The 26,313-nt window shown below is 50.0% G+C and overlaps 10 protein-coding genes across 10 annotated transcripts; 5 read left to right on the top strand and 5 right to left on the bottom strand.

The window, feature by feature from the left end:
• Positions 1 to 176: 176 nt before the first annotated feature.
• Positions 177 to 3,437, bottom strand: TRV_05516 (pre-rRNA processing protein Utp22; the record flags this gene model as incomplete). The annotated part of the gene is made up of 1 exon (XM_003020352.1): positions 177 to 3,437. The coding sequence occupies one exon, from the start codon at positions 3,435 to 3,437 to the stop codon at positions 177 to 179; it is 3,261 nt and encodes a 1,086-aa protein (XP_003020398.1).
• Positions 3,438 to 3,961: 524 nt separating this feature from the next.
• Positions 3,962 to 6,120, top strand: TRV_05515 (uncharacterized protein; the record flags this gene model as incomplete). Its single annotated transcript, XM_003020351.1, has 3 exons — positions 3,962 to 4,012; positions 4,193 to 5,845; positions 5,992 to 6,120. The coding sequence occupies 3 exons, from the start codon at positions 3,962 to 3,964 to the stop codon at positions 6,118 to 6,120; spliced, it is 1,833 nt and encodes a 610-aa protein (XP_003020397.1).
• A 569-nt stretch (positions 6,121 to 6,689) lies between these two features.
• TRV_05514 (uncharacterized protein) lies at positions 6,690 to 7,943 on the bottom strand (the record flags this gene model as incomplete). The annotated part of the gene is made up of 1 exon (XM_003020350.1): positions 6,690 to 7,943. One exon carries the CDS (start codon positions 7,941 to 7,943, stop codon positions 6,690 to 6,692), a length of 1,254 nt encoding a protein of 417 aa, XP_003020396.1.
• Positions 7,944 to 8,653: 710 nt separating this feature from the next.
• TRV_05513 (uncharacterized protein) lies at positions 8,654 to 9,244 on the top strand (the record flags this gene model as incomplete). The annotated part of the gene is made up of 1 exon (XM_003020349.1): positions 8,654 to 9,244. The coding sequence occupies one exon, from the start codon at positions 8,654 to 8,656 to the stop codon at positions 9,242 to 9,244; it is 591 nt and encodes a 196-aa protein (XP_003020395.1).
• A 358-nt stretch (positions 9,245 to 9,602) lies between these two features.
• On the bottom strand, positions 9,603 to 11,894 carry TRV_05512 (uncharacterized protein; the record flags this gene model as incomplete). The annotated part of the gene is made up of 1 exon (XM_003020348.1): positions 9,603 to 11,894. The coding sequence occupies one exon, from the start codon at positions 11,892 to 11,894 to the stop codon at positions 9,603 to 9,605; it is 2,292 nt and encodes a 763-aa protein (XP_003020394.1).
• A 1,816-nt stretch (positions 11,895 to 13,710) lies between these two features.
• On the top strand, positions 13,711 to 15,089 carry TRV_05511 (uncharacterized protein; the record flags this gene model as incomplete). The annotated part of the gene is made up of 2 exons (XM_003020347.1): positions 13,711 to 14,828; positions 14,903 to 15,089. The coding sequence occupies 2 exons, from the start codon at positions 13,711 to 13,713 to the stop codon at positions 15,087 to 15,089; spliced, it is 1,305 nt and encodes a 434-aa protein (XP_003020393.1).
• Positions 15,090 to 18,581: 3,492 nt separating this feature from the next.
• TRV_05510 (uncharacterized protein) lies at positions 18,582 to 19,475 on the bottom strand (the record flags this gene model as incomplete). The annotated part of the gene is made up of 1 exon (XM_003020346.1): positions 18,582 to 19,475. One exon carries the CDS (start codon positions 19,473 to 19,475, stop codon positions 18,582 to 18,584), a length of 894 nt encoding a protein of 297 aa, XP_003020392.1.
• Positions 19,476 to 20,039: 564 nt separating this feature from the next.
• On the bottom strand, positions 20,040 to 21,180 carry TRV_05509 (uncharacterized protein; the record flags this gene model as incomplete). Its single annotated transcript, XM_003020345.1, has 3 exons — positions 20,040 to 20,248; positions 20,358 to 20,502; positions 20,686 to 21,180. The coding sequence occupies 3 exons, from the start codon at positions 21,178 to 21,180 to the stop codon at positions 20,040 to 20,042; spliced, it is 849 nt and encodes a 282-aa protein (XP_003020391.1).
• Positions 21,181 to 21,623: 443 nt separating this feature from the next.
• On the top strand, positions 21,624 to 21,974 carry TRV_05508 (uncharacterized protein; the record flags this gene model as incomplete). The annotated part of the gene is made up of 1 exon (XM_003020344.1): positions 21,624 to 21,974. One exon carries the CDS (start codon positions 21,624 to 21,626, stop codon positions 21,972 to 21,974), a length of 351 nt encoding a protein of 116 aa, XP_003020390.1.
• A 169-nt stretch (positions 21,975 to 22,143) lies between these two features.
• TRV_05507 (uncharacterized protein) lies at positions 22,144 to 24,893 on the top strand (the record flags this gene model as incomplete). Its single annotated transcript, XM_003020343.1, has 4 exons — positions 22,144 to 22,176; positions 22,293 to 22,964; positions 23,161 to 23,821; positions 23,857 to 24,893. The coding sequence occupies 4 exons, from the start codon at positions 22,144 to 22,146 to the stop codon at positions 24,891 to 24,893; spliced, it is 2,403 nt and encodes an 800-aa protein (XP_003020389.1).
• Between the last annotated feature and the right edge of the window lie 1,420 nt (positions 24,894 to 26,313).

Below are 26,313 nucleotides of genomic sequence, written 5' to 3'. Positions count from 1 at the left end.
CCCTCTTATCTATAACATCATGAACTTGCATGGAGAATGCGAAAAATTAAATGGATAATTAATGTGACCGGTTTGTTTTTTGCTATCATCAAAGGAGGGCTCTTTTTTCTATCACAATATACACCAATTTCATCGTCATCTTCTATTTTTACCCTCTACAAACACCAAAAATCGATTCAATGGAGCACCTGTACCTTAGAAATGATATCCCCTGCTATAGATGCAATTTCATTCAAAATTGCCCTCTTGTTCAATGCTACTTCCTCCCTATCCTGGGTCTTCTTCGGGTAAGATGAAAATCCAATCTTCAGACCAAATGGCTGTGTTTTTGTAGTTTGTGGATTCCAGAGTCCTGCTATCACCTTCTCACTAGCATGGCCGCGGAAAAACAGGATGTGCTCTCCATACAGACTGCTGAGCTCTGCAACGAGATCACGAACCATTTCGTGTTTGGCATACTCAGATGTCAAGGCTGAGTCATGGAGATTCTTGAAGGCGGCTTTCTTTGAACGGTCCGAAAAGAATGATGGACTTAGGTGGAGCAAAAAGTCGTAGTCATCTAAGGGGGACCGGAAAAGTTCACCAACTTCCAAGTCCACACCCTTTTCTCTAACTAGTTTTGATGCAGCCTTGGCTAACATGACCATTCGAGACGCTATGATTCTTGATGGACGACTGTGCTGTGTCCACGTAACACCATCCGGGTCGATATTCGAGGCAGCAAAGAGAGCAACGTTTTTCATTACCGGGTCAATCTTTCGCCATGCCTCGAAGCGGGTGCGGATATCTGTGAAGTCCTGGCTCTCGAGTTCGCCGCTAAAGTCCACTATGAGGGGCTCATGCTGCCAATCCCACTTAGACAGCATATGTAGAGTTCGAAGGAAAGCTGTAAATGCGTTTGAAGGGGCATCCCAAGGGTAAGAGGCAAGGAATATTTGGCACGTTAGGAGCTCAAGGAGCTCTTCACGCACGAATGGAGCCAAAAGATGGGCGCCTATCCAAGATTTCAACATCCTGATAGCGATAGGTAGTAGTGGGTAACGGTTTGAGAGGCTCTGGAGTGCCTGGGCGTGGCGAGGGGCTTGGAGGAAAGTTGCCTTATAGGCGGCGAGAGCAACAGCAAGTTCCTCCTTTTTTCTTGCAGGTAAATCCTTACTCTTCAATTGGGCTTGTATGATAGCCTGCTCTGGTTCATGGTGGATGCGTAAACGGAATATTATAAACGGAGAATAATGGATCTCAAGGAACGAAGTATTTAGTAGATTGCTCTCGTTATTTTCTGTCCCAACTCTGGCTTCAATAACGCCGTCTGCTTTGCGGATTGACTCTTCTACTTTGAGGAGCAAAGCTACCTTGGTCATTTGAATCGAGCCTAGATCATCGGGCCAACGGGAAGAGGATTGGAATAGAAGGACTGCGTCCATAGGAGCTCCAGGTGAATCAGGTGAGCATCGAATAAAGGGAGTGGCTAGAAGGAGCTGACTGAAAGCGATGGGGAGGCTCTCGTCGGACTGGAAGTGCCTTTCAAGCTTCTGGAAAGCTTCCAGGACTGGTTCGGAGGCTGGTGTGGTCGACAAGGCATTAGATATGCCAGGGATAGCTTGGCCAATATCTGCTGCCATATACACAATGTTCTCGGGAGTGACTTTGAAGTGGTGATGGAGAATATAGGTCAATATTTGTTGAACAGGGGTACCAGAAGAGGCCTGATCAGACCACACCAAACTCTCCTTGATGCTGCCATCTTTGAATCGGCGTAGTTCGGCTTTATCACCCCAGAAGTCTCGGAAAGCAGCCGATTCTTCCTTATCTTCGACAGAAGGCCCATGGTCAATACTGCGACCCTGATTAGATGCATCGAGGTTCAATCCAGCAATTATGGTCCATTTCTTGCTCTCCTTGGGTGGTGAGGTGGATTTGACAGCCCAGCTCGGTACTTCACCCGAGGTGAGGTCTATCGCTGTGGCCCTATCCCCAAGAGCTTTTGTTAAAACTCGATGCAGGGACTGAAGTCGTTCGGCTGCCTGGATTGTTGGTGGGCGGCGTCCAGGTAGCGTAATGGATATGACTTGGTCGAACCTGTAGAAGGCATCACAGACTTTTGTGATAAAAATGCTGTCGAAATGATCGCGAGTTGAGTCATTTAGCATCTTAAGGGTTAAGGTAGCCTCGCGCTGGAGGAGTTTATAAGACCAAGGCGTCATCTTATATAGGATGTTCAAGCCTCGTTTCCCATCAAAAAGACCGGGGAAGCCAGTATCAGCCACGGTACCTAACCCTTCTGGGGCATGCATCAGAAGTGGTTTCGTAAGATCTTTGCCGGAGAGGAACTGGAGAGTCGCCTTGAAAATCTGATAGCTGCTGTAGCTTGGAGCAAGTACAGGTTTTCCATTTGGACCACCGCCCTCTAGGAGAAGAGCAAGGACAGTGGCCCATTCAAAGTGACCGAATCCGCCTGAAGCAAAAGAAGTTCCAAACCCTCGCTGACGAAGCCAGGCCCGGCCCAGGATGCATGAATCTTTGAATGCAGCGCATTTGACACCGGCGGAGTGGTGTAGTTTCAGGTATGCACTAACTACGGCTTCTGAACGCAAAGATGCGTTATAAATATGCGTAGAATTGGCGCCAATTGATTTATGCTCAGCTTCGCTGTCGAGTCGAAGGCTATTATGCGACGGAAAAGTGTGAGAAAGGGCGAATGTATCCTTTTCAACTGCAGTTATGATACGAATGACACAATTTGACCGTGAAAAGTCATCCTCTGCGCCGTCTGCTGGCTGTAGTAAAAGGACCGGCCGAAGGGTATTTCCGTCCTGGTATGTATAGCTGATAGAAAAGTCCACATCCTCTGCGGTTTTGATGGCTGCTGCAATGCGAGCAAGGTAGTATGCTCTCTTGTAGAAGTACCGATAGCTAGTATAATCCTTCTTGTGGAACAGCGTGGAGGGTAATGTAACGGCTAAATCAATGTAGGTAGGCCCTTGTCCCTTCGCCATAGTCTTAAGCGCAAAGCTTCCCACAACGTTTATATCCACCGGCTTGCTATATTCAAAGGTATATCGGACGTCCTTGGCTGGGGGAGGCTCCGGAAACGGAATCGCAACCTTTGAGGATTCGAATTCCTTCTTCGCTTCGGCGAGGGTCTTCGGGTTGCCATTTGGGATCTCTTCGATGACGGTCTTCAGCTTCCGCAAGCTCTTCTCGACTCGGGAAAGGAGTTTATCATAGTCAGGGCGCAGTTGACCGAGCAGCTCGTCCATCTGAAGCTTGAACATGCTCGACTTGAATTGCCCACGCGCGAGTGCATACTCGGCGGCAGAGTTGCTGGGCCGTCCATTGCGCTGGACAGCGGGTGACTTTGGTTTCTTTGACGTGTTGGCGCTGTCTTCTTCCTCTCCAGAGCTCAGCTTCCTCCGCTTCAGAGTAGGACCCGACATTGCGCCCGCTGGTTGTGTTTGCTTCTTCCTTATGATCTTTCGACTGTTATCAGAAATATTTTTTTAACATTTTGATAGAAAATATTATGTATCCGCATTACCATTCTTGGCGGTTTATTTACAGATATTGGGTTCATTATGTAAATTACAATTGTAATAATTGTAATTCCGTGACATATGACTAATGGCCCAAAAAAGGCCGAGGTCGGCGTTTTTTTCGCATTTCAACATTTTATATAAATTTAAAGCTGTTTGTTATTATTTCATCTTTTGCTCTTCTGATGAGTTTATGATTGAATGGCTGGTTTGTTCTATGTCCACATTTGTTGTTGTTTGTGGGAGCATATACATAAGGGCAGCAGATAACCCCCCTGTTCTCTTCTATTAAGCCCTCCTCCTACCAGGAATGATCCCTGGACAGCCACCTACTAGGAACACAGTCTAGTCATAACAACAGTATTATTACTCTATACCCTCCATCAAGGAATAGAAGACGTATCAGAGCTACGGGGAGCTTCATTTTCATGTCTGTCGACCAGCCTGTTGGGGGTTCAGTCCCTCCGAACACTGCCCATGTAAGTGATACCCTATGAGTCAATATCAACCATCCATTGGAACTATATGGGAGCCTACGATAGGATACATATATACTATAGCAATGGAAGTTCATAGTCGGCCCCATTTTTTTTTTACCGAAGCTAGCTGCTGATAGCGTCCTGAGCTGTTGCCTGATACCACTGCTGACATCTATATAGGCGATTAGCGTATCGCTTCCAACATGGGAAGCGAATGTGGGATATGAAGAAGGGGATGCAAAGGTTATCAATGCCATGACTACAGGATACCCAAGATTCTTCGTCCATAAGAGCATCCAATGTCTTGCAAACGAGGTCATTGCCCGTTTTGGTCGGCAGGGAGACGCTGCCATGCTATTCCCATCGCTTAAAACCGCTACATGCTGTAGGGACTTCCTCCTGTCAAAGATACCTGAAGAGGGTAAGCCTGGAGTACGCATTGTAAGGCTTGTTATGCCGCCGCAGATTACCCCTGCAGAGCTCAACGGTATCACGTCGGAGCTTTGTGCAGTGCTTTACCCACAAAAGTATGGCAGTATCTCGAAGCAGGTATGGCAGCACAGTGGATCGGGAATCTCCAGTCGACGCGGTGAATTTTGTCTCAAAGCGTTGAAAGGTGGATATCTCGTTGAAGAGTCTCAGGCGCAGGGACAAGGGCAAGCCAAAGGTGCAAAGACAGACAGTGTCATACATAAGGGACCAAAGAGATACCAGAAAGTTGAATCGCATGGTTCAACTAAACAAGCCGAGCCCACGTCTACCGGCGAAGGGGAGTTTAGCCAGTTTATCGAAGAGCGGTTCGGTCGAAATTTGGACATGTGCCTGGCCAACAACGCGAAGTTGGCTGTCAAACGGCGGATTGCAGGGACATTGTCAGCGACAGAGGCAGACTCGCATAATCCTGAAAATGCCCGTATCCCGGGGCTCAACGAGGAGCATATCATGCTCTACCCTACAGGTATGAACTCGATATTCAACGTGCACCAACTCCTGCTTAAGGCCCGTGGACCTATGAAGAGCATCTGCTTCGGCTTCCCATACATTGACACGCTGAAGATCCTGGAGAAATGGGGCCCGGGGGTGCTGTTCTATGGTCTCTGTTCGACGGAAGAGATAGATGATCTTGAGAAACGCCTGGAGTCAGGAGAGCGGTATCTTGCTCTATTCACCGAGTTCCCAGGGAATCCACTGCTGCGATCACCGGATCTTGAACGCATATATGCCCTTTCGAGGAAATATGAGTTCGCCGTCGTCGTGGACGAGTCGCTGGGCAACTTCATCAATGTGAATGTGCTCCCCTTTGCTGATGTGGTGGTCAGCAGCTTGACGAAGATATTCAGCGGAGACAGCAACGTTATGGGCGGCAGTGCAGTGTTCAACCCGCATGGACAGTTCTATGCGCTGCTCAAGGAGGTGCTGGCCCAAGAGTACGAAGATGACTATTGGGCCGAGGATGCGGTGTTCCTGGAACGCAACAGTCGGGACTTTGTCGGCCGCGTTGAGCGGATCAATAGGTCAGCGGAGACCTTGACCTCGTTGCTGGAATCTTCGCCGCTGGGTAAGTCCAATATTGCTTTGGGCATGGATTTGGGCAGTGTTTTTTTGCTAACTTTGTGTATAGTCAAAGATGTGTACTATCCGAAGAACAGCCCAACCAAGGCGTTCTATGACCGATGTCGTAACCAGGGCGGAGGCTATGGAGGTTTGTTCTCGGTTACTTTCCATACGCCCGAGGCAGCAGCAACCTTTTTCAACAATCTTGCGGTTCTAAAGGGGCCTAGCCTGGGGACAAATTTCACCCTGAGGTTCGTTCTGTCTTGTGTGTTGTGCAAAGTATGAGAAGCTACGGTAACTAACGTGTCACAGCTGCCCGTATACTATTCTGGCACACTATCAGGAACTGGACTGGGTGCGTTTGAGTTATGCAAAAACACCCTGTGTTATTCTTATTCTCCTATTATTGACGGTAACTATTATAGGCCAAATCCTTGAACGTCCCGTCTGATCTGGTGAGGATCAGCGTTGGGCTCGAGGACGTCGACGATTTGAAGAAGAGGATCACATACGCACTTGAAGCGGTGGAGACGAAACTGGGGAAAAGCAGCTGAAGAAGGTTCGGCATGGAGCCTTTGCTGTTGAATTAGTTAACTAAAGAACTAGGTGCCACAGAGTGGTGGTAAGTTACATTATTAGGTGTGGTTTTATATGCCCGCTGGGTCCTCACGCTTAGCGATATCAACTATCGATGCATATGGACGAACGGGGGTGGAGATTATTACATTACAAGGGAGACCAGGGAAAGTCAATGGCCGAGATAAGTATGTAAGTGGTCAAGATCATAAGGAATGGCAATATATGGTTTTCCCAGGAACCAAGGTGCTACTTGATGAAACAGGGACAGGGCGCAAAAAACGTATAGATTACAAGTAAATAGACCAGAATCGCCAGAAAATCGGACAAGCAAGTATAAGTGGTGCACGATAATGGCGGCAAGGAAGTAGATGGGCGAGGAGCAAATAGGTATCAAACCGGGAGATAAAGTAGAGAACTGGGCCTGCACCGTCGCATACAAACAGTGACACTGGGAGAAAGGGATGAGAAAGAAAAACAAAAGAGTTAAAGTCAAGGGGGTGTGTTATCATGGGATAACTAAACATGGCAATAATGCAAGTTTCATTCACTTAAAGGGTCGTTCATAGGCCGTGTCACTTGCAGCTGCGCTCAGGGGAGGGTTTCTGAGGGAACCGCCTAGATCTCCGCTCCCGGTGCGGCGCAGGGCCTGCCTCATGGTCTCGACGTTCAGGTCACTGCTGAGCACGGCGGACGGGCTATGGGGACAAGGTGGTGGGCTGCGCGGTACGCGAGCTCCACGGCTGGGTGAGGAATCAAGACATCTGGGCTCGCCGGGCGAGACACTGGTGGGTGGCGAGCTTCCTGGTCCATGGGAGGAGATGGGCGAGCGCATGGGCGAAGGCGACCTGTTGTTTCTGTTGTGTGTGCTGGGGTTGTTCATGGCTGGCGCGTTGGCAAGAGCAGCAAGCCCGCCCATGATCTGGGAGTCTCGGTTGGAGGCATGTTCGTAGGACTCCACTTGTTCGCCATGGACGAGGTCAGCAAAGGAGACAAAGCTGAGACGCCTGATATCCGCCGAGTCGAGGCCACCGTAAGTCGAGGCAGTTTCTGGGTCGCAGGGACTCTGTGGGTAGGCATGTTCATGGAAAGAGGAGGCAATAGAGCGTTCGCCGTGAGAGGCTGCCGCTGGATGAGCGGTCGTCGATCCAGCAACAGCAAAGGAGGCCGGCTGGTGCAGCGTATGGGTCACGATCTCAACCGAGTCCGGGTCGAGGCTCTGGTCAGTCAGGGCCGCAGAGGAGGCCCCGAGGATGGGCGGGATGTGGTTCTCGGTGACGATGTGGGAGGGGATAGAGGGCGAGGACTGGACGGGGAAGTCCTCCTGGACGTCTCGCTCGAAGATCTGGGAAGACGCGGGCGAGTGCATCTGGGAGTGCGGACTCAGCTGTCTGCTGGGCGAGGTGGGAGTCATGTAGGCAGCATGTCGTGCGCGATGGGGGGAGACTGAGGCCCGGTTGGGACTGAGCGAGCCTAGGGGCAGAGGCGAAACTGGTCTGCCGGCGGCCATGGTAGAGAGCGGTTTGGGTCTGGGAGCGTTGTTCTTCTCGCGGGCGAGGTCCTCGCAGCCGTTTATATGTCCCTGGCTCTCCTCCCCTGCGCTCTGGCTGCCTGGGCGCGATGTCTGCCTGGAGGGCTTCTGCGGCGCAGCGGCTGGTGTAGTAGTTGTAGTAGTAGTGGTTGTTGTAGTAGTAGTCTTGTCCTTGCTGACGGGTAGCTGCTGGGCCGGTAGTATGCCAGAGGCCATGCTATTCTCCGGCAGGTCGGCCCCGCGAGCACCAGGAGGAATAGCCAGCGCCATCAGCTGCTCTCGCTGTCGTCAAGCGTCAAGCGTCCAACCCCCCTGGGGCGGCTGGGACGGCGTAGAGGATGCAGCCAAAAAGGCTCCGGTCCGTCTGGGGAAGGCTGGCGAGGGGCGAAGGGCGCCGCGTCTGTTCAGCGGGCAGCGAGACGGGGGTTGGGCGAGTCGTGGGCGGCCAGCAGGCGTCTTGACCGAGCGAGCATGAGGCTGTCCAGTTGCTGTCGGCGTCGCTGCTGTCGATGTCGTTCTTTTTGCTGTCTTTTTGCTTGTTCTTTTTTTCTTGTTTTTGTCGACGAAGATGACGTCGTGTACGGTAATTACGTATTCTATATTAGTCATCCATACTTCTTCTCGATACTGAGTGTAAATCCAATACACCATATAAAAGATCTATCACGTGATATACATTTCTCACGTGACCATATTACTCGAAAGTTTTTTTTGGCTTCAAAAAAATAAAATAAAAAAAAAAGACGGAAAAGAAGCAGAAGAAAAGCGCATCGACAGCCTCGAGACGCCGGATAATCTCGCTAATCGACACCTTTGCTGCGGTCGGGGGCTGCTGTACTCGACGTCCTGCCTTGCTGCCCGTTTCCAGCTCGCCAATTGAGCAGTTGAGCCGTTTCGTGAGCCTGAACTGTGCCTGGAGCGAACAAGTACTTCACCATATATCAAGACAACTCCATATACCACGACTGAACAGCTTCGACATGGCTTGCACGGCTGCCCTGACGCGCCGTCCGGCCCTTAACTTGCTTCTCTGCCCCGAACTCCAGTCACAGGCCAGCCGACGATGGCAGTCGACCTACCGCCGCACCAAGAAGCGGCTACGCATAAAACCTGACGCCTCCTTTGCTCCCTCCAGCTCGACCGAAGCACACATCATCCACAACCCTCCTTCCAGCGCCCCCTCCGTCTACCTCACACCTACAAAATTCCTGCCCGCAGACGACATACGGCGGACACTACGGGGGAAGCTGGAGTCGACGACAGACGTCAACGTTGGCGAGCTGCCATCCTTACTGCAGGCGGAGAAGCCCAAGAAGTACCTGACCAAGGAGGAGATAGAGGCCATGCGAGAGCTGCGGAAGAGTGATCCCATTCTCTGGAGCCGGAGTAAGCTGGCAGAAAAGTTTGGATGCAGCACGTTGTTTGTCGGAATGGCATGTGAGGCGGCCGGCGAGAAGAAGGCCATTCAGCGGCAGATCCTGACAGCTGTCCAGTCTCGATGGGGCCTTAAGCGGACGATGGCTCGTGAGGACAGGCAGCTGCGTAAGGAGGTCTGGGGGAGGGACAAATAAATCTTACTACTCTTTTTTCTCTGCATTTTGCTGTCGTGTGCTGTCTGACTACCATTTGAGAGCTGTCGACGAGCCAGGGAGGGCGATGCTAGATGCATCTCCTGTTCTATGTACTATAACTGCTACCCTATATCTGCCGTCTTCTCGTCTGTTTTTATATACTATATTCGTGTATGATACAATCCGTACAATATTAATAACTTACGGATACTCGCATACTGTTACGCGAGGAGATCTTCATCTCTATATTTTATCTGGAATTTACTCGTACGGCTCGCACGATTGCACCCATCAACCAAGGATTGATGAGTTCCAGGGGAAATCAGGCCTTTCTGTCCAGAACTGCCCGCCATGAGCGTTATCTAAACCCCATATGTCTTTCTACCGACTTTATCTCCCGTTCAAATTCGGTATTACCGTGGCTAGAAAGCGGGAGTGCCCCCCGTTTCCTCTTTTTCGTCTTTCTGCTATTCACGACCCTCGCACGCTCAAAATCGACAAACATCACCTGTTTATTCTCTGCATTCCAAAACATGTTGCCGCTATGTGCGTCCCGATGCAGGGCATGTTGTTTATGGATCGCCCGTAGAGACTCGCATGCAGAAGGTGCAAAGTCTCTAAGGTTGTTAGCACCAGCGTGGAACTTGACAAGCCGTCCTGCGTGGCCGAGAAGCAGTAAGTGAACTACTTCGAAGATGCCATCGTACCATAGCGGCCGGCTGGATATGTCAACACTGCCCAGACAGACAGGTACGTAAATCCCTTGAATCGGACGGAGGTGTTGGTATATCCGCTCTTCATACAGTGCACATTTGACTGTTTCAACTGGCATTGCCTTTGCTACAAGGGTATACCCGTATGGGAACAGTGTAAGCCAGAACAAAGCCCCGCTGGTCCCGTGGAGGTGCATAGATTCGCAGCCTGAAGGACCAGAGTCGGCCAGAATTTGTGCACGGACTAGTCTGCGGAATTCACGGTCATCAATGGCGTGCCGTTCAACACCGTGGTTGGCGACGTGTGGACAATTTTGATCCAGGGGCCCGCGGTTAAACAGGCCCAAGAGGCATTTCTGGGTGCAGAACTGCGTCGGCTCTATCGGCGGTTCCATACTGTATTTATGCTCCCTGCTTCCCGTGGGCGGAGGTTTTGTGACTGCCGTGACGTTGGAGGCACGGCGAGGAAGCCCACTGCTTGGGCTGCCGGGGTCGAACCCACCACTTCCACTACTATCGTCGTCATCGCCGTCGTCACTGGGCTCTGAGCCTCTCGGTCTTTCGGGGTCACGGCACGAGGCCAACCCTTTTGACTTTGACCTTGTTTTGATCGGCGATACCCGGATATATTCATTTCTACTCTTCCGATCCTGCTTGTAATCTGACAGTTTCTTGCCAGTACTCTCCTCAATATCCAATCCAAAGAGGATATCATCCTGCTCGATCTCCCATCGCTTTAGCTGTGCCTCTGCATTATTGCGCCAGACTTGACCGCGTGGCGGCGACTTCAAGGCCCGAAGGGTAAAGGCTAGAACCTGACCGATGGCCGTAAGATGTAGCCTGTTAGCTGAGTCCTCGCCAGCCCAGCCAGTGGTTTCTCCGACGTCTTCATTTGGCGTAGAAAGATAGTAATACACTGTAGCAGGGTCATCAGAGGGCACACGGAGAAATATAAACATTTCACCAGTACAGACATATCCAAACTCAAGTTCGGCCTGAATCATATATGAGAAAGCCTGTGAGATGACTGCAGCTACCCTTCGCTGAGCAAGCTTCACAGGATCATCACTCTCATTATATATAACCACATCGTCAACATCCATCTCCATGAGGCCAGCCTCTATGATGGCCAACGTGAGTTTATGTGGTGCTTTGTATTCAATGATGAACGCGGGTATAGCTCTTTCTGGCCCTGTATTATAAACACAGAACTGGTCAGCGCGAGGGCGAGACGACCTTGACCGCACGGTCGGCGTAGCAGGTAGTGAATCCCCGTGCATGTCCGCCTTCTTCCGCCGCTTCTGCACCGGAGACTGTTGTGGGGAGCCAATATCTGGATTTGCGGTCGTCTCGGCGCCCCGTTCCTCTGTAGTTATGGTATTTCCGTGGTTCTCAAACGTTACATCTCCTCCGAGGTTGAATATCTTGCGGAGTCTGTCATCTGAGAAGAGATTCCGGATGATAAGCGAGACACGGTCCTCGACAGCATAGCGTTCGTAGTAATTAAGATCTAGCTCAGAGCCCATTGACCTTACTTGCAAGTCGTTGCCCATTTCTTTCAATGTGTTCAAGGAGGTGAAATGGGGCTCTGAGGCAAAGTCAACGCTAAAGAGATCTCTCCACACCTCGGATTGCTCCTGGGAGAATGTAGTCCATTCCCGGATATAGTCAGGACGAAGTTTCAGATATGCATTTTCAGGGTTTCCTTGTGTTCCGGTCTTGTAGTTTATACGTGAGGAAAAGCCCACGGATAGGTACACATGGCAGGCGTCCAAAAATTCGGGAAGGGTAGTTGGCTGTAACTGTTTTTGGAGCCTCGCATTGTCCCTTTCAGCTCTTTCTTTCTCGTCCTCTGCCTGTCGTCGAAGGGCTCTCTCTCTCTCTAGCTGCTGGAGGAGCGCTTCCTCCCGAGAGCCCACTGGTGCCTCGTTGGCCATGACCGTGATTTGTCAATAAGATAGATGGACTCGTCTTTTGGCTCAGCGGTTTGACAGGTTTGGACGGTCGCTAGAGCACTTATTTGATATTGTGTTGAATAATGTCGTCCGATTTGCACGACTCACACCCACATGGACCCAACATCCATTGTTCCATGGGGTGGTCAGGCCCGGCGACGTTTGTCGTCGTCGTCGATTGTTGCTATAAACAAGCGCGCGCGCGCGCCTACGACCGCAGCTTACATAATAATTAAGTATTAGCCGGGTTTAACCGTTAAACCCGGGAGGCCCACAAGGTAGCTGTGCAGAGCCTCTTCCACAATTCCAAGTCTTATACCTTTATCGACACTCACAACGCATGAACGAGGAGGTGGGTATCCATGTAGTCTATCTCCGCATGCAGAGAGCAGGTCTGGGCTGTCAAGGTAAGTCTACCTAAAACCAATAGATTAATCCGTGGTTGTTACAACGTTTTTATCACTACGATTCAGGGTTGTTTGACAAGCAGCAATACTAAAGCGAGCATTGTATTGCATTGCAGCCCTATGAGCGAAACTGAACTACTCCACCCTTCATCTAGGCTCTCAGAGATGTATCCATTGAGATATCCCTGGAGAGTGCAAGCGTTCCCGCTGGGGGTACAGTAAATATAGACTCATTTTTCACGTCCTTCATAGGGTCGATTGGATTGTCAATTGTGCCGTGGCCTTCTACGGGCTCGTAGGGAGTATCGGGGCTGATGACTTCAATTGGCACCCCCCCCCCCCAGCAGCCCGCTGTACTTGCGTGTCACTGTAAGCTGTACGGGAATTTCGCGGCGTTTGTTTAGAGTTGCGGCTTCGGGTCGCACGTGCCAACAGCCAGAAAACCAGCTGCTTATATAATGATCACATGACAAACTCGAACCTTAATATGGAAAAATGTCGGTGCTTCTACCACGTGACATAAATCAACCAGTATATTATGTAACCTTCAACGAATAAGCCAATCGGCTGGAAGAGAAAAACAACCAAACTCCAGCCAGTCAGAGACCGCAATTTTCAGCGTCTTTTCGTATTCTGTAGTTTCCCATTGGTCTATCGGATATTTATAACGCGAGCAGCCTATGGGCGGCCAGCAAAAGCAACGCCCGCCGCTCGGCGTACCTTACAGCGACTCGCAGCGAACATTTTGCTGGTTCGCAGCTTGTTTGACATGCATGAATTTTATGCGTTGCGGTCCTCCACTCGTGCGATAATTAGCCGGATCTAACCATTTGCCTTGCCCCTCGTCAGGAGGGTTCGTTGTGTTATTAATTGCGGGCGGCCTATAAGTTGCTGTTTGGTTTGCTCTCCTGATGCTCCCCGCTCCCGTGGTCCGGCAGCGAATTTTCATATCAGCCCTGCGTCGTCCGCCTGTGTGTCGAAGTCGACAAGCTGCAGCCTTTAGATCTTCATTTGGCTCTCCATTTGTTTCTTCTTTTACTCAGAGACGCTTGTATTACGGTCACATCACTGACTCCAAGATGGCTCCCCAGTTGGATCCCTTTTTCAAGAAGTAAGTCCCGTCTTTGCTCGTGTGTACGGGTTTGATGCTGACGGCGCTGCAGGGTGGATGAGCTCAAGCAGCCCTTCATTGAGCGTTAGTGCTATGTTCAATATTGATGTATCTGCTGTATCCAGCTCTGCTTTTATGCTGATTCTCTCTAGGCTTGAGAGAGGCCGTTGCTATCCAGTCTGTCTCCGCACAGGCTGAGAGCAGGCCTGAGGTCGTCAAGGTATATTCCTTATTACTTCTCTATATGAGGATGAACATCAATATTGACAGACAGTCCTAGATGGGTCTCTGGATTGCCGAGCAACTTAAGACTCTCGGTGCTGAGGTCGAGCTGCGAGAGCTTGGAAAAGAACCCGGCAGAGAACACCTTGATCTACCCCCCGTCGTTCTCGCCCGCTACGGCAGCGACCCCAAGAAGCGCACCGTCCTGGTTTACGGCCATTACGATGTCCAGCCCGCCCAGAAGGAGGACGGCTGGGCTACAGAGCCATTCGACCTCACCGTTGACGAGCAAGGCCGCATGTTCGGCCGTGGCAGCACCGACGACAAGGGCCCCGTTCTCGGTTGGATCAACATCATTGACGCCCACAAGCAGGCCGGTGTCGAGTTCCCCGTTAACTTGCTCTGCTGCTTCGAAGGAATGGAGGAGTTCGGCTCTCTCGGCCTCGAGGAGTTCGTCAAGGCAGAGGGTCCCAAGTACTTCAAGGATGCTGACGCTGTCTGCATCTCTGACAACTACTGGCTCGGCACTGAGAAGCCTTGCCTCACCTACGGCCTCCGTGGATGCAACTACTACTCCATCACCGTCTCTGGCCCCGGCCAGGACCTTCACAGCGGTGTCTTTGGCGGTACTGCCCACGAGCCTATGACCGACCTCGTCATCCTCCTCTCCAAGCTCGTCGACTGCCAGGGTAACATCCTCATCCCAGGTATCAAGGAGCTCATTGCCCCCGTCACCGACGACGAGCAGAGCCTCTACGACGCTATTACTTACTCCATGGATGACTTCCACACCTCCCTCGGCAGCAACACCTCCATCATGCCCACCAAGGAGACCACCCTTATGCGCCGCTGGAGATTCCCCTCTCTTTCCGTCCACGGTGTCGAGGGCGCCTACTCCGCCCCCGGATGCAAGACCGTCATCCCCGCCAAGGTCATTGGAAAGTTCTCTATCCGTACCGTCCCCAACATGGGCAGCGAGGACGTCACCCGCCTTGTCACAGAGTTCGTCAACGCCGAGGCCGCTAAGCTCCAGACCAAGAACACCATCAAGGTTGAGCTCATGCACGACGGAAAGTGGTGGGTTGCCAGCCCAAAGCACTGGAACTTTGCTGCCGCCTCCAAGGCCGTCAAGCAAGTCTTTGGCGTCGACCCAGACATGACTCGTGAGGGTGGAAGGTTAGTTTTTTTTCTTTCGATCCCCCCACCCCCACATATTTAACATATGGGATATACTAATCCGTTACCTGTAGTATCCCAATCACCCTTACCTTCGAGGAGGCTACCGGCAAGAACGTCCTTCTCCTCCCCATGGGCAGCTCTACCGATATGCCCCACTCCATCAACGAGAAGCTCGATACCCGCAACTACATTGAAGGAACCAAGTTACTCGGTGCATACCTCCACTACGTCGCCGAGGAGCCAATGAACGATGCATAGACACAGCCACACTGCATTTGACGTCTTGGTTCCTATTGGATTTCCTTCATCTCACCCCCGCTCAAAAATTCAGAATACCACTAAGCATGCATGCATATATGAATGTTGTACGTATCAGATAAATATTTACTTGAATGAAGTTCCAATCTTCACTATTTTTCCAGTCACTTTCTAGAGGTACCCGTCGTCTGTTCGGCGAAATACCCCAGTGAAGATACCCGGTGAAGAAGATCTTGTGAATACCCAAACTGGTTTGCTGGAACAATATAAAAGCCCCAATCTGACCTGACCATTTTCATTTTCTTTCTCTTCTTCTATTCTCTCCATCCCCTACAACATACCTAAAACATACTTTCCTATAACATACCTATAGTATATTATATACTAAAACCTGTTCAGAGGAAAGAGGTTAACTGCCTCCCCCTGAGGATGTTATCAACTATACTGGAAAGGAAATGCAGTTGCACAGGCCATTTCCAAGCCTCCGCCACGTCCTTGCTACACCTGCGGAGAGATGCACTGGCATGTATTCTGATTAGGAGGTGCCTTGGTCATTTTACATGTCCCATACGACTGCATGCTTCGCATGCACTCCTCACACCTAGGAGAAGCCCACTACGTCAAATTGCATAGTTCACTGCGCTTCGAGAATAGAGCATGATCCCACGGCCTATCAAATTGACTACAGTAGGAGAGCTTTTTAGAACATCTAGCATACCGCGTAAGTTATCTCTTATTATGTTAGATTTTTAACTAATATATTTCTATAGCTTGCAAAGGCACTTCTATACTTATATCGTGGCATGTCTCGTGCGTGATCGCCATATGAAGACTTTGCTATGTCGATTTGACAGGAGTCCCTGCCCCTGATTCTGCTTCTAAATGGACTATTTTACAAATCAGCCGGCGATGTCCTCACTAGGTGTTATCCACCGTCTATTTCGAGGTATATAACCCCAGATGCTACAAAAGCCCAGTTGAAGCTGCTCACATAATTCCTCCCTCCTTCTTTTCTGCGCCGGAGCTGCAATGTGAGCCTGGTCCAGGCCGTAGGTGCCTCCAGTGCCACTTAACTAGTGCACCGTGCATGCGAACGGGTGAGTGATTCCATGATTCTGAAATTTTATGGGTGTTCAATTGAACTAACGGTGCCTTAGGACCCTGACTCCCACGAGCTTCGTCAGCTCCGCCTTCTTAGGCTGGAGATCTGGGCTTACGAAGCCCGAACTGGCGAGCTACACCGCTCGCGCCGTGGGGAACTGCATCAGCTGCACCGGCAGCTGATGGCCCCACGACTCGCTGAGCGTGCAGAGCATGCTTGAGTGGCTGGGCTTGCGTCTGCGCAAGCTCGCCGCGCTCGTCAGGAGGGGTCGCAAGGCCTCCCTAGCGGCTATTACTCCCGTCGGTGCGCTTACACCCGCTTCAGCATCACAGCTATCTTTGAGATCCAGCCATTGCTATTGAGAATCTACCATACCAACGGTGATATCGAGTGCATTCTCAGCCACGGGAGTTTCTAGCGCCGCTTCATCTACTTAACCTGTGTGGGCTATAAGTGACTGGGGCCGTACAGCCCAGGGATGCCAGTGATAGGGAAACACATCGAAGAATCCCCCCGACAATGCAAAATTTCGCCAGACTTGCGACTTTGCAATGTGTCCCATGAATCGGAGCGCTTTCTCTAATGCAAAACTGGGGAAGTGTTTGCGGGACGCCAGGAGGAAAAACTCCAGCCGTTTTGATGTCAGGGGAGTGGTTAGATCAATGCCCTTCTGACAACTATTCGAAGAAAATAGGAGAGTTGACCCCATCGCTAAAATATGCTATCATAACGACTGAGCCAAAGAGCAAACCTACACTAGTGGTCAGCATGTTTTGAAGTTACTGGATGGGAGGTATCCATGCCACAGATATAAGTGATAAAAGGTTTTATGTTTCTCGGCGGAGCAGTGATGGAAACATATCCAAGATTTGAACATCGGAAAACATACCTACAGATACGGATGACTCTGTTCCCAAGATACCAGGGCAGTACCTAAAGTTAGTCCATAACACCAGGAGTACGTTCTCGCGCACCTTATCCAAACCAATGACTGCTATGGCTTGGTCAGGTACTGCCATCTGCAAACATAAGCCGACCTGCTAGGAGATTAATCGTCCGGCTTGAATGCTGAGTTTAGATCTCAGAGACGGCTGCAATTACTACCTACTCTACAGGAATTGCTTGATAATATTCATCCAGGGGGTCTTCCTTCTACAACTTGGGCCTGTTTTTAGCCAGAAGATCTCGAGCGTCTTGAGATAACTACTTAACTGCGATTATTACTCCGTACTATCATGGCCGCCGCCCCAACCGCGAGTTGGATATTGATACTCTATGGATAAGGCTTATTCCTTAATACCAAATTACCCTAACTTGGATGAATCTACGTACAAAAATAAGGGAGAATGAGGAATATAACTTCAACCTGCTGGCCATTACTGTGGCTTTACTCTTTTTGCTCAGTTGTCTCTGCAATCGTTCAAAAACATCATGCAATACCATCAGCAGTGGAAACATTCGGACATACAATTTCAGTCCTATTGATGTACTTTGTGCATTTGAATATATCCGTGCAGTATGTATCATTTTGCTGTGGATTTTTGACGGATATAGCCAATTTTTCCTGGATAATGGGCCTATAGACACCTGAGTTTCAGCATGGCGTAGGTTAGCAGTCACCTCCGCTACCTGGGCCCGATCCCCCAAAGAGTCCTGGGCCTGTTGAGATGACCCTTGCAGCAGGACTGGCAAGCCCTATAGACCGTACATCATTGACCATTTGAACATGGCGGCTGGCCTCTACCACCATGAAGGACCGTACGGTCCTGTCACGAGGGAGAGATAGAGAAATATGCCTTCTCTAGGCTTATCCCCATATATAATTATACCTGTTACTCTGGGCATGGTACCAGGTTGGATCAGTATAACTGTTCAATCGCGAACAGTCGTTTGACCAGTTGACACAGCTCACATTATATTCCTGTAAGTGTACACACTTGAATAAATACCTCCGTTTACTAACGCTGGAAAGGGATTCTTCAACCTCCCAAAATACTCTGTGGGCTGCCTTCTACTTCTTTTTCTTTTTCTTCTTTAACGTCTCTTACTATCCTTTCTCCGGTTGAGATCACTCCCCTATTAAAATGAATATCCTGCAGCAGTTTGGCAAATACACAGTTTGAGCAAGGGCAGGTTTGTTATAATAGAATTGATCATTTAGTCCACATGAGGACCTTCAATTGGATATTTAGAAGTTGGAAATATTGAAATATTCATCCAAAAGAGAATTCCTCAGATTGTCATCCAATGCTAACAGTGTTAACTAGTTGCTGATATTCGTAGATTGAACCGGCCTGATACCTCCCTATCTACATAGACGGTACCCCGTATTTCAGGGACGCATATGTACATATAGCTACCTTGGAACGAGTCCACCCTGTTGTCGGCAATCAGAGAGGTTTCTGGAATATGAGGACTATATCTCGGCCCCATTTTTGCCTCTCCAGAAGCGTCAGCCCAGCCGCCTGAGAAGCAGCCAGGACGTGGTCTTCCTTGTACCGACGCAGGTGGTGCTTGACAGAGTTACTTTCGACTATGGCCTTGTCTGCATCCCTCACAGCATGCACGGTTGTATCCATATTGCAGAAGTTGTTGACCGACACCAACCTCCGCGTCTTCATCTTGTATATGATCCCGGGCCATTGAACACTTTTCACTTCGGCAGCCCGGTATTCCGCAGACGCCTCATCGAGTAGATCCTGGTCCGCTGGCATCTCCTGGCCGTGCGGAATAAAGAATTGGTCAGCAAAATCGACAAAGGCACGGCCGCTCCCTGGAGTCAGCACGCGAGAAACCTGGCCGAAGAACTTCTCGAGGTCGCCGTCGCCTGTCAGGTGGACAATACTGCCATATGTGAAGATGATCATATCGGCCGTGGTTTTCTGATCGGCCAGCGCGGGCAGTTCGTCAAGCGCCAGTGCAGAACCGAGCGACCAAGTGACGGGGGGGATTCCGGGATGTTTTGAGGCCTCTCTGGCAGCGTAGTCGAGCATGTGCTGCTCGATGTCCATGCCGACAAACTGGGCAGACCCGGGGGGTATCTCGAACGACTCGGCAACCGCTTTGTCGAGCAGCCCGAAGATCGCACGACCACCGCCGGTGCCGATATCGACGAAGGTGAACTGGCGGCCGTCTCGAGGGTGCTTGGAGAACATCTCGACAAATGCCGGCCAGTAGACGAGCTCGACGTCCTGCAGACCTAGATTTTGGGCGTAGTGCAGCTCGTAGAATTCGGCCTTGTAGGGCGAGCCATACAGCGTTGTGTTCTGTTCCTCAGAATCCATGGTGTGAATGTTATGACTTAACTATAGGCACGGTACGTCTATATTTTGCCCCTCAACTCATGCTGATGCCTCTTCGGAGGGGGGCGATGGGTATTTAACCTGGCACAGGAAGCTTCGTATCATCTCGATCTTGAATACGGGTACAGAGAAATGGTTCTAATGCACCGGCTACGTCACCTATATACCCCTGACCGCATGGCGCTCGATCTACGGAGTACCATATGCACGTAATTTATTATTTCTTCTGAAGGCCCGCATTCTACTTACAAACTTACTCGGAGTTATAACCAGTTAATTTATTACACATACGAAGAATACAGAGGACACAGATGCAGCTTATTTTGAGTCAAACGTGAGCGGCCAATCGAACGCTTTGGTACCTAGACTCTTTCGACTAGAGCTGCAAATCTCCTCAGGGATGAAAAATTGTCTATCTTCAGTGGGGAATGCATCGAATATATACTTAGGTATCCGTACAAGGGCCCTCCCCTGCCTACATTGAGGGCTTGGACGTGCGCAATAGCAACCCCTGGGAGGAGTGCTGCACCGCAGTTGGTCAGTTAGCTAGGGCAGCAAGACAGTCATAGAAGGCAAGGCAAAGACCAGCCCATTCACGCCGATTTTGAGAAGGTTCTTGTTCCCCGGTTTACCGTCTGTCAGGGCTGTGCAGCTCTTCAGCTCCGTGACGTCCCAGGTGGCCCAGACGAAGCGGCCATGCAGGAAGGATGCGGCAGGCGAGGCTGCCCAGACGATATAATTCTCAGGAAGGCTCGCTAAAACGTTGTTACAAGCAAGAATCAATTAGTGGTGACGGACTCGGGTAGTTAACCATGAGCCATACTGGTAACCGATGTGCAGTCAGGGGGGTCAAGTCGAACTCACAGTCATCCCACGAGGGCCAGGAGTCCTTTTCACACATCTTTTGGACTCCTTCTGTATACACATCCCCCGGGTGGACATTGAGAATCTGGATCTGCTCGACGGGGACCTCTGTCGCCAGATGTTGGACCATGAAAGCGAATGCAACCTTCGTGCTCGCATAGGACCCGAACCCAACGCCTGTGTCATAGTCATGGGTTAAGCGCGAGGATATATTGATCAAGACTCTCTACAACTGGGCGTCAGCTGTGCGCCAAGCAGGGCAGGGTATTAACCGCCTTATGTATAGGCGCTCTAATTCAGGTAGCTTATCAGACGGGCGTCAACTCACCGTCCTTCCCCCGAAATCCACGGTCTTCCCCTGTTGCACAAACCGCTGCATCATGTCCAGGTTGCCGCGGACATTCACATCAAAGGCCCTCCAAGCCAGCTGCAAAGGGATCGCATCGAGAGTGGCTTCGGTACCGGGATCACCAGCATTCACAATCATCACATCAACCGCAATGGACTTTCGGTTCAGATCCTCCCATACTTGGGCGACACGGATTGCGTCGCCGATGTCGCATACATATGTTATTAATTCGCCCTGGAAAGATGGGTTCTGCGCCCGTAGCCGCTCGCATGCTGAGGCCAAAGAGTCTCGCTGGCGGGCCAAAAGGATGATTCTGGCCGCAGATGCCTTTGCAAAGCCTTGCACGGCCGTGAAGCCGATGCCATAGGATGCCCCCGTAATCAGAACCGTCCGACCAGCCTGAGAGAGCTCTGGCTGGCTCGCATCAATGGCCGGATAGACCGAGCTATGCTGAGTGAAAGTGAAAGCTGCCATTATTTCTTGTTGTTACCCAGATATCCTTTGGCCGAAGGTTGGTAGTTATCGTTAACTAATTATTAGCCGACCCTGCTGTGCTGTTCTGGACCTTTTATATATCCTTACGGAGTACGTGCAACTTCGGCAACAAAAGAATAAAAGAATCTATGTGATATCTTTTCATACGGTAATATTATACTTGCTTTTTTATCATGGTGTAAGTTAACTACTCAACTGGCTACTGGAACCAACTAACGGCTTAACTAGGTGGAGGCGGATGCAGGGTCTAATTATTATCCATACTTCCTTACAAAATACCCACTCTATCAATTCCCCACACACGCCGATCTGCGTAATATAACTGGGGAATACCATTTATGCATTGGCTAATGTATAAAGAGGAATGTGCCCATTAGTTATGTTCCTCTCCCCCGTATCGAGAATTTTTGCTATACATACCCATGGCTGCTACATCCCCTACTATCCTGGCTTTGGCCTGGGCAGCAACACTTGCCCTTTTCACCGGATCTGACGACGTCAACTTTGACCTGACAAGCTCAGAAGACTACTCTGCTAGCAAGTCGATACAGCTCCAGTTGCCATATAACGGGACAGTCCAGGCGGCCCTCGAAACTGTCGACCAAATCATTCGTTCAACTGCAGATACCAAGAGCGATAGCCAGCAAACACTACTAGCAATTCATCACCAGGGACCACAGCCAGCCCATCTCAGCAGTCGATCTGGGAGGTTTAAGCAGCCTGTCGTGCTTTGCGACCTGACCTCAGAGGATGGGCTTGCTATTCAAGGATGAGCTGAAGATGCGTGGACATGCACACAGATGGTCAGCCAGATGAGACATCTTGTGGCCTCGATCAAACAGGGGCCTAACGACGCCCCTGTAACCGTAATCACATCCGGCATTCATTCTGAAGACCTACGTCGGATTCGGGGATGGAGCAGTAACGAACTCGCCCGGCATAATGTATGTATACATGAACAAATCAGGCAGCAGAGTGAGTCCCGTGGGGAGGAGATAGCCGTATGTGCCTGGGATGGCTCCTTTACCTACAACGAACTTGAACGGCTTAGCACACAATACGCTGCCCGTCTCCAGGCCCAGGGAGTATAGGTTGAAACATGCGTACCTCTCTGTTTTACGAAATCTCGATGGGCGAACGTAGCCGTCCTGGCCGTCCTAAAAGCGGGTGGCGCTTTCGTCCTCCTCGACCCGTCTCACCCCTCAAACCGGCTGCAAACCATATGCCATGATGTTGGTGCCAGGCTGGTTATATCTTCTCCACGAGATGCTCATATCTCACGCTCTTTGGACCTGCCTATCCTCGAGGTTGGCCCAGATATTACCACTACTGATATAGGACTGAAGCCCGTCACCGTACAACCGCACAATGCGGCCTACGTCTGTTTCACCTCCGGGTCGACCGGCAACCCCAAAGGAGCTATCATTGAGCACAGAATGGTCAGCACAGTGGCTGCGTCTTGGGGTGTTTTTCTGGACTCTCAATCGCGAGTCTTTCAGTTCTCCGCATATGCCTTTGATGTTGCTACTTTTGACGCCCTGGCTGCGTTGATGTATGGAGGATGCGTTTGTGTTCCCTCAGAAGCAAGCCGACGCGATGATATTGCTGGAGCTTTTGCGGAACTTGGGGCCAATGTTCTTTTCACAACGCCGTCTGTCCTGCAGACGCTTTCGCCCGCAGACATGCCGGGACTAGAGATTGCTCTGATAGGGGGTGAGACCCCAGTCAAGGCGCTTCTAGACCAATGGATACCATCTCTCAAGGTGTTTAATGTCTATGGACCGGCTGAATGTGCCGTGGGGGTTGCCAACCATGGGCCCCTGGCCATACCGTATAATCCGAGAGCATTCAATCGAAAAGTCATGATGAGAATGGAATCCCGGGAAACTCCTCGTTGTTACTCCCCCCTGTGCTCTTTTTATTTCTGACTGGTTGGATCGAGTGCGTCCTGCAATGCAGGCCTCACTCCCTTCATATATGGTCCCTACCTTGGCTTTGCCAATTTCTCGCATGCCATTAACTCCGACGGGGAAGACAGACCGTCGTCAGTTGCGAGCGATTGTAGAGAAATTTCCAATGGCTGACTTTGAGTCGTATAGCACCGGATCAGGGGTAACAGGACGCGTTAAGCAGCAACCTGACTCGGATATGGGACGCTCCATCCAGACAACAGTCGCTGAGATCCTTAGTTTTCAGCCACAGCTTATCGGTATGGAGGACGATTTCATACAGCTCGGAGGCGACTCCATCACAGCAATGAAGTTGGCAGCTCTCCTTCGACAGAATCAAAATTCTTTATCCGTGGTAGACATCATCCAACACCCAGTCCTTACTGCTATGACGGAACGTGCGGTCTATTTTACAAATGGCTCCTCGGACAGTAGACCAGAAGCAACCCCGTCATTTACTATGTTTCCCGGTACATCGGCTGAAATAGCATCAAAGCTGGCTGTTACGGAGGCTGATATTCTTGATATCCTTCCTGCAACCGAACAGCAGCTTATCATGCTTGCGTTTTCTCCACAGTATGAGATTATCCGTATTCCCTGCCCGGTCATGCTAGTAGACTGGAAAGTGCATGCAAAAGCCTGGTTCACCGACATGAGATTCTTCGTAACGTGTTCGTTGATTACTGCAATTCCATATTCCAGACAGTCCTTCGGAGAGTGACCACCACATTTAAGCACTATGAATGTCCTGGTGATCTCAGGGAGTTTCAATCTCGCCTGCTCAAGGAAGATTCCGATCAGTTCATGCTATGGAATGTGCCTTCTGTCTGTTTCTTTCTCCTGTCTCAAAATTCACAGCGATACACGCTCATTATTCGATTAAACTACGCTGTATACAATGCCCAATCATTACCAATCGTTCTTAAGGATATTGAAAATATCTACGATGAACAGCCGCTTTCCACGCCGATTCCGTTCTCGCCGTGGGCTTATAAGTTTTTGATGTCGGCAACACCCAAAACCTATGAATTCTGGAAGACTCTACTTGAAGGATCATCAATGACCTATGTAGGTGACACATTTGCCAATATGGAAGCAGGGAAAGAGACATTCGTTGAAACTACACGCAGCCTTTCAGTCCTGGAACCTCCCAAAGGAATCACTCTAGCCTCATTGGTTAAGGCAGCCTGGTCCCTGACTCTGTCTAAACACTGTCAGAAGAGCGACGTGGTATTTGGCCAAGTCGTCCATGGTCGAGCCCATGGCTTTCCGGGTGAGGAAGCAGTGGTTGGACCATGCCTCAACTTGATCCCAGTTCGTATGGACTTGAGCTCTATTAAACACGGGGAAGATTTATTATACAGCATTCAGAGACAGAATGTAGCCTCGATAGCATACGATCAAGTCCAATTCAAAGATATCATCAAAAAATCCACCAATTGGCCCAAGAATACTGTTTTTGGCACACAACTTTTGCATCAGGCTGACGGGCCCATTTGCACACTGAAGATTGGCAGTGTGCATGCTAATTTGGACGAATACTATGCGCCGCGGCTGGCCAAGGAGCTTCGTGACTTTGTTGTTACGTCCACAGTCTATGATCAAACGCATACCTTACATATCTGCGCGACCAATGCGTATATAGATCAACAGTCTGCCGATACCATGATGGACACCCTAGCCTTTTACATCCGGGAGCTTGCTCGGGATCCTCGAGCGATATCTGGTGTATATAAAAATTGAATTGTGGAATTCCAGTGAGGCAGATAGTTATTCAAAGCTATCATTTATTATTACTATTATTATTTTTGTTTATTCGGGAATTTTGAATTAATCAAGCATTTAATCCCATGATGCACGAGATCGATCAAAGCCATGGATTGGCTATCATACTCCGCCAGATTTCCAGTAGTAGAGCACAGTTTGCATTCCTTTGGGGAAACACTTAGAGAACATTTCCAGGATCGGATGACGCGTCTTATGGAATGACATGGCTTGACCTTTTCCGGAGAAGACTGCTTGCTCTGACAGCTGATGGAAGAGAACAAGGATAACGAAATTCGTCTGTCTCCGACTACCATTAGTTATATGACAACTCACATACACATAGTTAACTATCTAAGTATACAAGAGTCCCTGTAGTAGTGGGTCTATACTCCGTAGTTACGAAGGACGATGAAGGATGGAGTGTTACGGAGTAACTGGCTACAGACGGAGTACATTTTTGATTAGTTACATAGTTACCATAATGTAATTGCAAAACATAGTTATTGAAATGGAAATAACTACCTTGGAAGCAAATGCTCCGCTTTTACTCTGTATACAGCCTCGATTCTGGGATGGAGATGGTGAGAAACGATTAGCATTTGCGGTGTTCCATGTGGGAAATGGTGGATCTGATTGGCGGACACTGTAACTAAGTACGAGAATGTATACGAAAGCGAAAGACAATTGCAGGCGCAAAGTATATAGCTGCCGTTACCATCCGATATCTCCGAATCTCACCTCCGAGCATGATTGGTCCTTCAAGCTCGCTTAATAAGAGTAACCTTATCTTTATACTTTAACTATCGCACGGTCCACTTAATTAGGTTGCTTACTAACAAACGGGGCGGCCTGCACGTGCTTGCCACTTAAATAAGCTCGGCGGCCGATCAACCAACGTCCCGTCCCGTCTTCATTCTTCAGCACTCCACGGCAATCATGATCGGTGTGCTCGCATTTTGGGGATCAGTTTATTTTACAGTCATACCCACCCCTTGCAAGCTCTCCCGCTCTTTCACATGGACCCGGAGGGGCTCTCCCTGCCACACACCATACTCGAGATGATCGTGAGGATCGACATTATCTGGCTGAGCTTCCAGATCAAAGTTCCACAGCAGGCGGGCCATGACCAGTCGAAGATTTACCTTGGCCAGGCTATTTAAGTTAGCTGCAGAGTAACTAGGCTGGGCTGGGTGCCACGTAGTTACGGAAATATATGCACTCACTTGATACCAATGCAGCTCCGCTGCCCGATCGAAAATGGTGTACAGACGTCGCGCTGATCTGACTCGAATGCAGGTTCTCCCAGCCATCTCTCGGGGATAAACTTCTCTGGTTCTCGCCAATATCGAGGGCTGCGATACGCTGCCACGGGTGCCACGGATACCCAAGTCTTACA

Source organism: Trichophyton verrucosum (assembly GCF_000151505.1).
Source record: "Trichophyton verrucosum HKI 0517 chromosome Unknown TV-F-a-04d11.M13r1, whole genome shotgun sequence".
Classification (NCBI taxonomy): domain Eukaryota; kingdom Fungi; phylum Ascomycota; class Eurotiomycetes; order Onygenales; family Arthrodermataceae; genus Trichophyton; species Trichophyton verrucosum.
The sequence above is the reverse complement of the archived record's forward strand: the minus strand, read 5'-3'. Positions and strand labels throughout refer to the sequence as shown.